Source organism: Crinia signifera, chromosome 4 (assembly GCF_055691185.1).
Source record: "Crinia signifera chromosome 4, ASM5569118v1, whole genome shotgun sequence".
Taxonomy (NCBI): domain Eukaryota; kingdom Metazoa; phylum Chordata; class Amphibia; order Anura; family Myobatrachidae; genus Crinia; species Crinia signifera.
Window position 1 is genome coordinate 286,444,868 of NC_139220.1, and position 12,606 is coordinate 286,457,473.

Sequence of the window (12,606 nt, forward strand, 5' to 3'; positions counted from 1 at the left end):
ATGCACAGTGTGGGGTCCTGAGGACCGACTTTGAAAACCTGTGGTATTATGTATCTGCAATATATTGCGACAATCAATTGACAGTCAGGTTGGCAAACCAGGAATATTAAATAGGTTTAAAAACTGGTGAAAATGGGGGCTTTAAGAGAGGGAAAACAAAATGAGGGGAGAGGGTGAGGGCTTGTGAGCGCTTACATTCAGAGTTAAGAACAAACTCATGTTCTACAATTGAAGAAAAGCTGTTGCCCCCAATATAGTAGATAACAAGAGTGAAGAAAGCTGTGTGAAAGCTGCTGCATTTGTAGGATGGATAGAGACATTGTATAAAATAATATATCATACTCACCCCATTACCTGCACATTTCGTCTGGACATCACAGTCATATCCGAGTATTGTTGCACTAACGCACTGGTAATTCTTGCACACCTAGTAAAAGAAGAGTACAAACCACCAGGTCATGTGATACAAACCATGTGTTAATGGACAAAGTGGAGTGCTTGTCTCTGAAAGTCATAGAGCTACTTACACAGTAAAACAAACCAAACGTGTGGTATGATAAGGATCCAATGAGTGTTTTAGCAGCACGGTGCACCAAACATGAATAGCAGATTTATGTAACTCTTACCTTGCCTTTGTCACAAGTGGTGCCTTCGTTGACCATGGCTGGATCTGGGACATCGGTACCAAGCTGGAAATCCACTCCAAAGCATACAAAGGACACATTGCCCACAGTGATTGGAGTCTGACTCATAGAAGGCCGAATGCCAAAACTAGGCATAGAGGTCACATCTTCACACTGCAGCTTCCCACACTGGGCATTCCTGAGGCAGAGGAGTACAAAGGTATCAATAATATGGGTGGCGCCCAGCTGCACTCAAGTTTAAGCCCCGTGATAGAATACAACATGATTCAAGCCATCTACCAATTTGCCTTCTTTGACGAAAATGTTGCCAAATACCGAATTTTAGGGGAATGCTATTAGCTTTGATAGTTTAATGTGTGCAAAAAAAAAAAACTGTCTTTTTTGTATATTTTTTTTTTGCTTCAGGATAATCAATTAGAGACCATTTTTGTACCTGCTTAATTAACTACTTTTGGAGGGCAGAAACACGTAGAATCCGTGAAGTTCACAAGCTTAGGTTTCAATGCCGCCTTTGCGAAAACAGGCAGCTTTTGAGCCTGAGGATGCCCCGTCTCTCGTCTCTCCTCTCCCCATCCCCCATCCCCCCCCCCCCCCACCACCACAAAAAAAAAAAATGTATATTGTGCTGCCGGCAGCCATGCTTCGGGCTAATTTGATAGCTCTGTGCGGTCCATTAGCCTGCAGTAACTTACCCTGACTAAATGAAGTCCCCCCTTCCACTTACCGGTTCCAACTACTTCCTGTTACCACATGAGACTTCCGCATCTCTAGCCGATCCACACCTACTTGCACTTTATGCCACCCTTTGCAACCTCTAGTTCCATAGCTTCATATGCCTCCACCGTAGAGCACCCTGCTTTCTCCACCCTTCAGTATGTGGTCTACCCTGCAAAAATGTCCTCCTCATTTCTTCCTGAGCTGCACCCAATTTCTTTTATTGCATTTTGCAAACAAACCCTTAAGGTCTCTCTTAAGAGGCTTATTCCATTTGCCTCCTACAGACCAGAGGAAACATGTATTCATGCCTACAAGTAGGCCTATGCTTTGAACAAGCTACAGGGCAGGCGATGACAAGGACACATATGCTGATCATGCAGAGCCATGCACAAGCTCTGCATATGTGCATTCACACCTATTCCGCTGCTAACGCTCCAACAGTGTGCTCAGAATTTAATTACCAATTAGAATAATTAATAAACGGTGTCACTGTAATTATTGCAGTGACCGGAGCCTGTCATTGCAAACATTGCCATCAGGGGCATTTTATCAAAGGAGGCGGCTTGTGAGAATCCTATGTAAGTCTATTGTGCATGCACAATACCTCAGGGAAAAAGGATATATACCCATCACCCCGGCACATTTTATGGAAGAAAACACTGAAATAGAAGTAATTTCAATGGGCACAATTTATGTAGTGTGTGCCCTCCTAGACACTGGGGCCTGTGTGTACTGAATGCCATTGACCCATTGCAAAAGGAAAGCTAAAGAACAGGTGAAATGGATTTAGACATACGGTAGGACTGCAACGAGAAACGCCTAGGAGAACCGTGGTGACTTACTTGGCCTCGCATGGATTGTACTTGTTGCCTTGGAATCCACAGTTCCCGAATCTGTCACCTTTTTCATTCACCTCCCGAAAGCAAACAGGAGCAGCTGCCTTCGCCTCTACGACAGATAATGGTGCACATGTCACATCATTTCTCATTGTATCCATTTTCTATTTCTATACCAAATGTCTTATTATTTCAAGCTCACTTAGGTGACAGAAATCTAAAACACAGAGACTGAAATCATGTGACTGGCACCACAAGCACATGACCTGCTGTGAAGGAACCTAGGGCATGGCTCATGACTGCATGAAGACTATACATAACCAGACAGCTCTATTACAAGACTGTCTCTCACGTTATATCCTAATCACTATCCGAAAATCAGACCACAGGAAATATAAGTAAATAAATAAATCTTCTAAGTTTCATTCCATTCTTATTTTCTGCTAATTTTAACAATTTGACATTTAAACTACTCAAGAATGAAAAGAAATAACACTTAAACGGAGCAAAGCACATCACATGGCTCAGCCCTTAGGAGAACCACATCATTTAAATACAACCTCAGCCTCACTAAGGGGCAGATTAACTAATCAGCTGCTTCGACCAATGTTTTTCAAACGGCAGAAGTAACTAATTGGGCAGCATGGACAGTGTAGTCATTAGCATTACTGCCTCACAGCACTGAGGTCATGGGGTTGATTCCCACCATGACCCTAACTGTACAGAGTTTGTATATTCTCCCCGTGCCTACTTGGGTTTACTCCGGGTACTGCGGTTTCCTCCCACAATCCAAAAAATAGACATTCTAGGGTTAATTTGTTGGAAGCCAAATAACCTACCAGTATAGGTGTGTGTGTGTGTGTGTGTGTGTGTGTGTGTGTGTGTGTGTGTGTGTGTGTGAGAGCGCGTGTGTACATGTGGTAAAGAATATAGATTGTAAGCTCCACTGGAGCAGGGACTGATGTGAGTGCTCAAATATTCTCTGTAAAGCCCTGCGGAAAATGTGTGCGCTATATAAATAACTGTTAATAAATAATAATAATAATAATAATAAACAAATGCTAATCCTGGGATGATTTAACATGAATTGCTATTGTCCGATTTGAAACCCATCGGACAAAGCTGATCGATCATCGGGGCTCTGTAAACATAACGCACAGTAAATCTACACGTTACAGTTACAGGTGTGCACTTTGGAAAACCTACTCCCCCAATCAGGCACTGATTGGTGGGTTGCATCATTGATGTGGGGAATAGCAGAATACGGAATACTCAAGGCAGAAGTTAGGACTTAGTGTGCCACCAGTGGCAGGGCTGAGCTCTGCACCAAGAAACAATAAAATTGTTGCCGCTCAGCAAACCCAATCGATCATTAATGGCTAGATTTAATATTCTCCCATACACAGAACTACAGTATATGCGCCCCAAATCCTCAAGCTTGAATTTGGTAATGGTGATCATTATCTGTGTGCACCTACTCCAGGAATCAGGTCTATTTATGCTTAGGTCATGCCGTTGCTTCAACAATCCCGCACTAGGCTTTGCCAAAATAACCCATTACCGCCCAGTTTTGCCTATCCAGGAGCAACAGTTGTGTGCATGAAATATGTATGAGTGTGTATCGCCTGTACTAGGGTACCCTCAGGCCCGGAACACGCAACCGACACTTCCGATTTTTAATTATAACCGAGATTCTTATTTTCATGGTAAATTTTTCTTTTTTATGAAATCAGAAAATTACAAAACTTATTTTTAGATTTTTTGCTATTTTCACTTTACGTTCTGAAGCCAAAATTTTCTCAAAGAACGTTTAACATACTTTCTTTCTGGGCTAAACACCAGTGTCATATTTGTCTGCTGGATTACCCATGATGAATTCCTTAATACAGGATTTTTTCTCTTGTTAGACTAAAGGGGTGTAAACAAGGTGAGATTTTGGCAGGAGATTTTTACTAGATAGTCAAAATCTCCTAGAAGCTTAGCCAAAATTTCCCTATTTTTCTCCTGCTTAGTCAATATTGTCTAGCATAGATTGCTTAGTATAGATTGACTGTGCAGGCAAGGCAATTTTGACTAGATCATAGACTATCATTACTTAGACAAAATTGCTTAGTCAAAATCTCCAGTGCATCTAGCCAAAAGCTCTCAAAATTGCTTAATCAAAATTGTCCATTAGCCATAATCCCCCTGTGTGTACACCCCTTTATGTTACGTTTGTCATTTAATATGTAAAGTAGTAATACTGTACAATGGAACAACATTTCTTAGCTAAAACAATAATAAGATCTTACTTGATCCAAAAATGTCCTGGCACTGGGCATCATGGTACTGGCAGATGCCGTTATAACAGTAGGCTTTGCTGTTTTGGCATGGGCTCCCATTCTGAATAAATACATCAGGCTGGCAGAACGGGGAAGAGCCATTGCAATACTCAGGGAGATCACATTCATTGGCCACACCACGGCACACTGTACCACCGGGAGAGAACTGCCAGAGAAAGCGAATATACATCATGAGAATAGACAGATAACAAAGCTCTAAGTAACTACAGCACTACAGTGATGTGCCAAGGCAATGTCCCATGGCGCACAGCACTGTACATTAGAACAGTCAAGCATCACTCATTTAGCGCTTTCCCACAACACGGCCGACCACAAGTAGAGGAAGACAGCTAAACCCTTTTGAATATGTCAGCTCAACTGCTCTTGAGGTTCTTTGTACACTAATGACTTCCTCTTTAGGGAACATGTTTGGCACACAGATGGAAATCTATGATAAAATGCAACTGGTGCCCGAACAATAATATGCACAAGTCCAAGAAGAATAACGGCACTCCTGAGGCAAAAAAAAAATGGTTTCAAACCATGCGGATATATATATCTACTGTGTATACACTAAAATATCATATATGCACATGCGTGCGTGCACGCACACACAGACACACACACACAGTTACCAGCAAGAGGGGATGCCAAGCAGGCGTAACTTATTACAGCGCTCGTCACCCTGTTCTCACCACACATACACAAAACAGAGCATGTGTGTTCAGTACCAACCCGGCAGCTTTGGCAGCAGGACCCATAGGCGCACTGAGACCCTGAGCGCAGTTTGCACGTCCCAGGCTGACAGCATGGATCCTTTTCACATTCCTGGAAAAAAAATGAAAATATGCAGTTAGGAAAAGGCACAATATAAACCAACACGGAATGAATCATTCCCATCTGTGACGACAACAACAAAACTAACACAAGGAAGAATGACTTCCTGGTTTGTGATAAATCATTATCGTGACGGATTGCGTCACTACAGAAAGTAGCAATCTCAGTGGCTGACCATTCATGGACAGGTGGACACATAGGGGGGTATGCAATGTCATTCTAACTCCCGCAGCCATCTCCCGACGGGGGAGATGGCTGCGGGGCCCTATTCAAGGCTGTCTTCCCCGACAGCATTGAACAGGGGTTTTGCGCAGAACGAGCCCAACATCACAAGCTGTCGGGCTCGTTCTGCCGAGAAAAGCAGGAAATAGGCGAGCTCCCGGCCGGAGCTCGTCTATTTCCGTCATCAACTCGCGGCCACGCCCCCTTCTCGCAGCTCGGCGGCCGGGACATTGAATCCCGACTGCCGAGCTCCAGGCGAGTTGACCGAGAACGGGACAGGGGCACGGCTGTCGCGCTAGCTCAACAGCCGTGCCCCTGACATTGAATACCCCCCTAAATCTGTGCTCCTTAACCCTTTGAGTGGCAAGTAAATTTGTCAAAATTGGTGTGAAAATTGGCAAGCAAACATTGTTATTCATAATAATGACCTGTAATATTTGCCTCATATAAGAAATATAATTTTTTTTTTTTTTTACACAACATTTATTTGAATTTATATAACAAATGTGAGAAATATCTCACAAAAATGCTGACAAACGGTTAACATGTCATACTGTACAAGGGACAGGAAGAGAGTGTTCGATTTTGACCACAGGCTAAAATAAAAACGAACACAAATTATGAAGCTAACCGCTTCCCTATTTTTCTCTCAAATCATAAAAAAACAATGATTTACATTAATATATTCTATGCTATATAGTAACCCCTAATAGCAATAATGTTGCACCAATATGATGCTGTATAAAATCACAGGACTGTAGGTGTTCAGTCAGCTAACAAGTCCCTTGACCACAGTATAGCTAAAATGCAGAATATACTAAATATAATTAATGTTTATTGCTGGTAAATTACTGCAGAAGTATAGGTCAAGTCTAATTTTTTCTGAAAAATCACAATTCAGACAGTCCTGTGATCTTGACCTTTAGATTTCCGCAATCACACTCTTCCCCTGGGTCCACCAGCTTGTTCCCGCAGGAGGGGGCGCTGTATTCCTCATCTGGAGTGGGCACATTCAGGAGGCAGCTCCCACCCTTGTTCAGTGTCAACTTCTCAAAGTCGTCTTCACTGCATGTGCTGAAATTTTTAGAACCACTGCAGGGAGGTAAAAGGAAAACTTATGTCAACCCCTTGTATATATCTCAGCAAATAAAGTTACTATTAGACTAGAACATATGCACACATTAAGAAAACACAGACACATAGCACTGATGACACAACATTCATGTCCAAATGGAATGACACTTTAAACGAGTGCTCACGGAAACTCATTACACTCATCATAGAGAAACATGACACAGAACTTGATGCACTAAATACACAAATAGAAAACACCAACAAACTCATAGAACCATACACAAAGGAACCAGGGTACAAAGACATTGAGGATATCACAAAGCAGAGACTAGTAAACAAGGAGGACCAGATTATTAAAATTAAAATCAACAAGATACACAGGGATCTTAAACCCAGACACACCAATACCCATTCGAGATCAAACAACAAACCTTCAGCAGGCCACACAACCAACAAACGTAAGACCCTCATTCCCCACACCCCAAACAAAAGACATCACATCACCAACAAACACAAAAACGTAACAACACCTAAATTATATAGGAACACAGGACTTACCTACCAACAATACATGCACAAACTCCACACACATCAAACATCCGGACACACACAACCAAAAGTTAAAAAGGTGAACACGGACAACAGCACTAACGGTTTACCCACTAATAATACCCAGCCAACAGAGACAAACAACATCAGCTTAAACACAACTGACTCAGAATCTGAGAGTGATTCATCATTCTCAGTAAACGAGATAGACGACGACACGGAATACGAACACCTGGCAAGGCTGTCCTTCGACCAAGGGTGGGTCACAACACTTAGAGACTACCAAAATACCACAGCGGCAACTCCAAATAACACCACAACGACAGCAGAATGGGGGGAACATTTTTTAGACACAGAGACAGGCAGACTGGCCTGTCTAAAAAATCCCAGTCAACAGAACCCCCATCCAGAACAAAACACCAAAAAAAAGACAAAAACCAGAAGAGGATGCCGAGGAGGCTCCTCTAAAAACACCAAAGAAACAGAAACAACACACACCAGAACAGACATAGAGAAACCCAACAACGACCATACTGACAACACAGCCATCTTTAACTTAAGTAGCACACCTCTCACACAACTGCAGGAACAGGTACTTTCAAAAGGTCTCAAATTTGCACCTACAAACAAACCCAACAAATTCGACATATACTGTGATCTACAATCCTTCACCAGGAAACTGACATTGAAAAAGTACTTCAACTCCAACCCCATAATCAGAAACCATGCAGACTCAGTCGACAAATACAAACACACACTGCTCAGACCAAAATCCACCTTCTACCCCACTCACATGAAATCTCACCACATCAAGACTTTTGAGACCCTAGTGGCTAGAGATCTTGACAACATGAAGGACAAACCAAACAAGTACGACACTAATAACATGACTAAGCCAGAACTACAAGCACTCAAAACCCTGGAAAAAAATGACCAGCTTATAATCAAACCTGCAGACAAAGGGGGTGGTATAGTGGTACTGGACCAACATGACTACACAACAGAGGCGCAACGCCTACTCAATGACATCAATACCTACAAACCACTGAAGGGTGACCCCACACAGCAATTCAAAAAAGAACTCGACACACTTCTTAAAACAGGCAGAGACAATGGCATCATCAACAAACATGAGCACATGTTCTTACAACAGGAACACCCCATCATACCCGTCTTCTACTACCTCCCTAAGATACACAAAAACCAGACACATCCACCAGAACGACCCATTATCTCAGGTATCAATTCCCTCACCTCTAACTTAGCCCAATACACAGACAACTTTCTACAAGACCATGTAAAAACACTACCCTCATACATAAAGGACACCACTGACATCATCAACCACTTACAAACCATTAAATGGGAATCAGATTACTGGATAGCCACCAGTGATGTTACGTCACTATACACAGTCATTAACCACAACCAAGGTCTTGAAAGCACAAAACACTTCCTAGACAGAGACACTGAACTCCCACCGGAACAGACCACCTTCATCATTGACGCCATCGATTATATCCTACACCACAACTACACATGGTTTAATAACACTTACTACCTACAGACCACCGGGACCGCTATGGGATCAAAAGTGGCACCCAGCTATGCTAATCTGTTCATGGGTAAGTGGGAGGAGGACCATATACAGACAGGGCATAGCTGGAAGGACAATTTGATCCTATGGCGGCGCTTCATTGACGACATCATATTCATATGGAAAGGGACACTTGACTCACTCAATGACTTCACTCACTACCTAAACACCAACAACAGAAATCTCACTTTCACCACCAATATCAGTAAGACATCAGTCCAATTTTTGGACTTAGACATATACATTGAAAACAACAACATACACACAAAAACATACAGGAAAAATGTAGATGTCAACAGCTACATACTCTACACTAGTGCACACCACAGACCATGGCTACAGAACATCCCGAAGGGACAATTCCGACGCATCAGAAGGAATTGCTCCAAGACAGAAGAATTCATAACACAAAGCACAGAACTCATGGAACAATTCCATGAGAAACTATACGACCAGCACATAGTGAAAACCGCCCTGAACGAAATCACAGCACTCGACAGATCCGCTACACTCCAAACTAAACCCAAACACAACCAGACAGAAAACAATGAGGTAACATTCATCACCACATACAACAAATCAGCTAAACAATTCCACAACATCCTCAAAAAACACTGGCACATTCTACAACAAGACCCTGACCTCACTCCTGCAATACCTGACAGACCCAAAATGACATATCGCAAGGCACCGGACATCAGAAAAAGACTGGTACACAATCACATCAAACCTAAAACATCTACCCAGACAACCATAGACCACACCACAGGTTTCCATTACTGTGGAAAATGTGCAGGCTGCAAAAACTTAACCACAAAAACCACCAAGAAAATACAAACATGGACATCAACAACCATAGATAAAACATTTAAAGTCACACATCAGGCATCTTGTGAACACACAGGGGTGATCTATCTCCTCAGATGCCCCTGTGGTCTCGAATACATAGGTAGGACCACACGCACACTTAAACAACGAATCTACGAGCACATCAGGAACATTCGCATAGGATATGAGAACCACAGCGTTTCCTTACACTACAAAACCAAACACAATAGCAACCCCAAGGACCTATTCTTCATAGGAATAGAGATCCCACCAAAAAACTGGAGAGGAGGTAACCACATGGACACCCTCAACAGAAGAGAACTGTTCTGGATCTACACAATCAAAACCCTGACCCCTAGAGGATTGAACATAGATTTCCACAATAGCCATCTGGGCTAGTAAATCCAGTATATACCCATAATGTAAGGAAACGCTGTGTTTCATACCAACTCTTGCACAAATGACACTTTACTGCAGCACAAACACCTCCTCACACACACCCCCTAGAGCTGACAGACACATAGCACCCGATGGGTTAATAACCCCTTAGAACCATCCACAATAAACGGGACATTAGGACTCCTTAACAATACTGATAAATACACTCACATCATAATCCATAGTTAATACACAAACTATGCACACATAATACACCACTGTCTATTGCATACTGACACCGCTTTAAACATCCAGCTCACGCAGGGTTAACAACCCAGTTCAGCTACACACCACCATCATACCTCCCCCCCCTCCCCTCCTGTGAGTGACAACCATCTTGTCCAATCAGGGGCGGACAGCACGGACCAATCACATCAATGAACTGATCTGCTGGCACGCCCATTCAGCATATAATCACACCAGACTTAACCTACAGCATCCTTGATAAAGGCCCACAGTGGCTGAAACGCGTTGGACAGACACACGCAGCACCCACAACTACTACCATCACGGAATCACCTAAGTCTCCTCCGTGCGGAGTCGAGCGCACAGCTTCCCCCCGGTGACATCATCGCGCTAACCCGGAAGTTAGCGTCCGGGTCAGGTAACTGTGGAAGCCGCTTCCACACAGACGGAAGGGCTCACAGACTTCAGGCAGCGAGTTGAACTTTTCTCACCACTGCCCAAACAGCGAGGACGCGACACCCAGCATCAACACCGCTGCACTCACTCTGCAAACTAATCAAGTCGGTAAGAACTCTGGGAGCGGGGCGCCACTACCCAGCAACAGACTTTTCCTGTTCTGCAGCAAGGAGTGTAACCTGGACTGTCCGCCCCCCACTGTTTACCCACCCGCCCGCGGGGCATCCCATACCCTCCACCCTCCCCATCTCCACACCAAAGCCTTCGTGAGACATAAGCCCAAGGGCTTATGGTAAAAAGGGTTCTGCTGACCCCTCATACCCTCCGGGGCTCACCACAGGCCACTGCATATTTACCCACCGCTGTATGAGACAATCCTCACAGGCTTATGGTAAAGGGGCCTGTTGGCACCCCCATCTCCCTCACGGGACTCATCTCAGGCACCCCCACCATCCACAAACTTACTTTACCCCATTTATATGTATACTGTATATTATGTCTTATGAACAATAAACATATTATTCAGAAAACCAGCATTTTGTTATTTATTCTCACATAATACACAACCAAGGTGAGCGCTTGACAAATACTATTTGTTTAGAACATATGTGTCGCTAAATAATATATATAAGTTGACTGATGGATGTATAGTAAAATAATATCTTGTTTTTGGAGAGAAAGCAGATATTGTTACAGGGACAGATGTTTATTTTTCATTGTAAAGGGCGATACAAAGATGGTGTTTCCGGACTGGTTTGCAGTCTTCTAAGTAACAGAAATAATCATTTGTCTACACGCTGACATTTTGTAGGCTTTGCTGCGACCCAAGAAAAGAATTGCAGGGCGCTCTAGGGTGAACAAGAATTAAACAATTTATTAAAAAACAAAACACAATATTAAAACAACGAATACACAATCATATAATGCATTTAAAATCTCATAAATGGTGCACCATTATATCTAGCTCTGGGAATTATTCGTGGCCAGAGGTTGAGGATTGATTCCTCAAATTAGAGGTGTTTGAGTCCCAGTATAATAACTGAATTTAGTGGCAAATGTCCAGATTTGCTTAAGGTTCTCAAATGAGGGCTAGAGAAACAATAATGGACCAATGTCAAATGGCGCTGTTCTGTTGGTGCCCGTGCATGCGGAGGGCAAGGACTTCTGTCTGGTGGCTGGGTGACAGTGTCCGTCCTGCCTCCACTTGGTGTTGGTTGCACGGCACAATATAATAAGCACAGTCAATACTTGAAAGTTTAGTGCGCCGCAGCGCTATCTCACCCCTCTCGTGCAGCTCGGCTGTCTCCACTGTGTTCACACAGATAATGTTAGGGGAATGCCCCGGCAGCAGCTCCTTCCTTTTGTTTGTAAGCGTCAGGTTAAATACCTTCCACAGCGCTCTGTCACTGCGTCTTTGCAGGTAATACAGGTGTACGGCTGGAAAATCTGAAGAAGTCGGCTCTGCAGGAAGACGTAAGCCGGCAGCAGGGGTGTGCTTCTTTAGTATCCTTTATGGATCCTTTATGGAACGCGTTTCTCCGCTCACAGGGCGGCTTTCTCAACCAGAGAGTGATACTCTGGTTGAGAAAGCCGCCCTGTGAGCGGAGAAACGCGTTCCATAAAGGATCCATAAAGGATACTAAAGAAGCACACCCCTGCTGCCGGCTTACGTCTTCCTGCAGAGCCGACTTCTTCAGATTTTCCAGCCGTACACCTGTATTACCTGCAAAGACGCAGTGACAGAGCGCTGTGGAAGGTATTTAACCTGACGCTTACAAACAAAAGGAAGGAGCTGCTGCCGGGGCATTCCCCTAACATTATCTGTGTGAACACAGTGGAGACAGCCGAGCTGCACGAGAGGGGTGAGATAGCGCTGCGGCGCACTAAACTTTCAAGTATTG

At 43.6% G+C, this 12,606-nt stretch overlaps 1 protein-coding gene across 2 annotated transcripts in view; it reads right to left on the minus strand.

The window, feature by feature from the left end:
* Positions 1-12,606, minus strand: part of ADAM9 (ADAM metallopeptidase domain 9) — an 86,833-nt gene that overhangs the window by 16,296 nt on the left and 57,931 nt on the right. For both annotated transcript variants that reach the window (XR_014473591.1, XM_083184892.1), the window contains exons 12-17: positions 6,498-6,669; positions 5,254-5,346; positions 4,489-4,684; positions 2,204-2,309; positions 627-822; positions 347-427 (exon numbers count right to left, since the gene is read on the minus strand). Coding sequence is in view for 1 of the 2 variants with exons in the window: in XM_083184892.1 (XP_083041018.1) it covers positions 347-427; positions 627-822; positions 2,204-2,309; positions 4,489-4,684; positions 5,254-5,346; positions 6,498-6,669 (844 nt within the window). In the remaining variant the exon portion in view is untranslated. The remainder of the gene's footprint in view (positions 1-346; positions 428-626; positions 823-2,203; positions 2,310-4,488; positions 4,685-5,253; positions 5,347-6,497; positions 6,670-12,606) is intronic.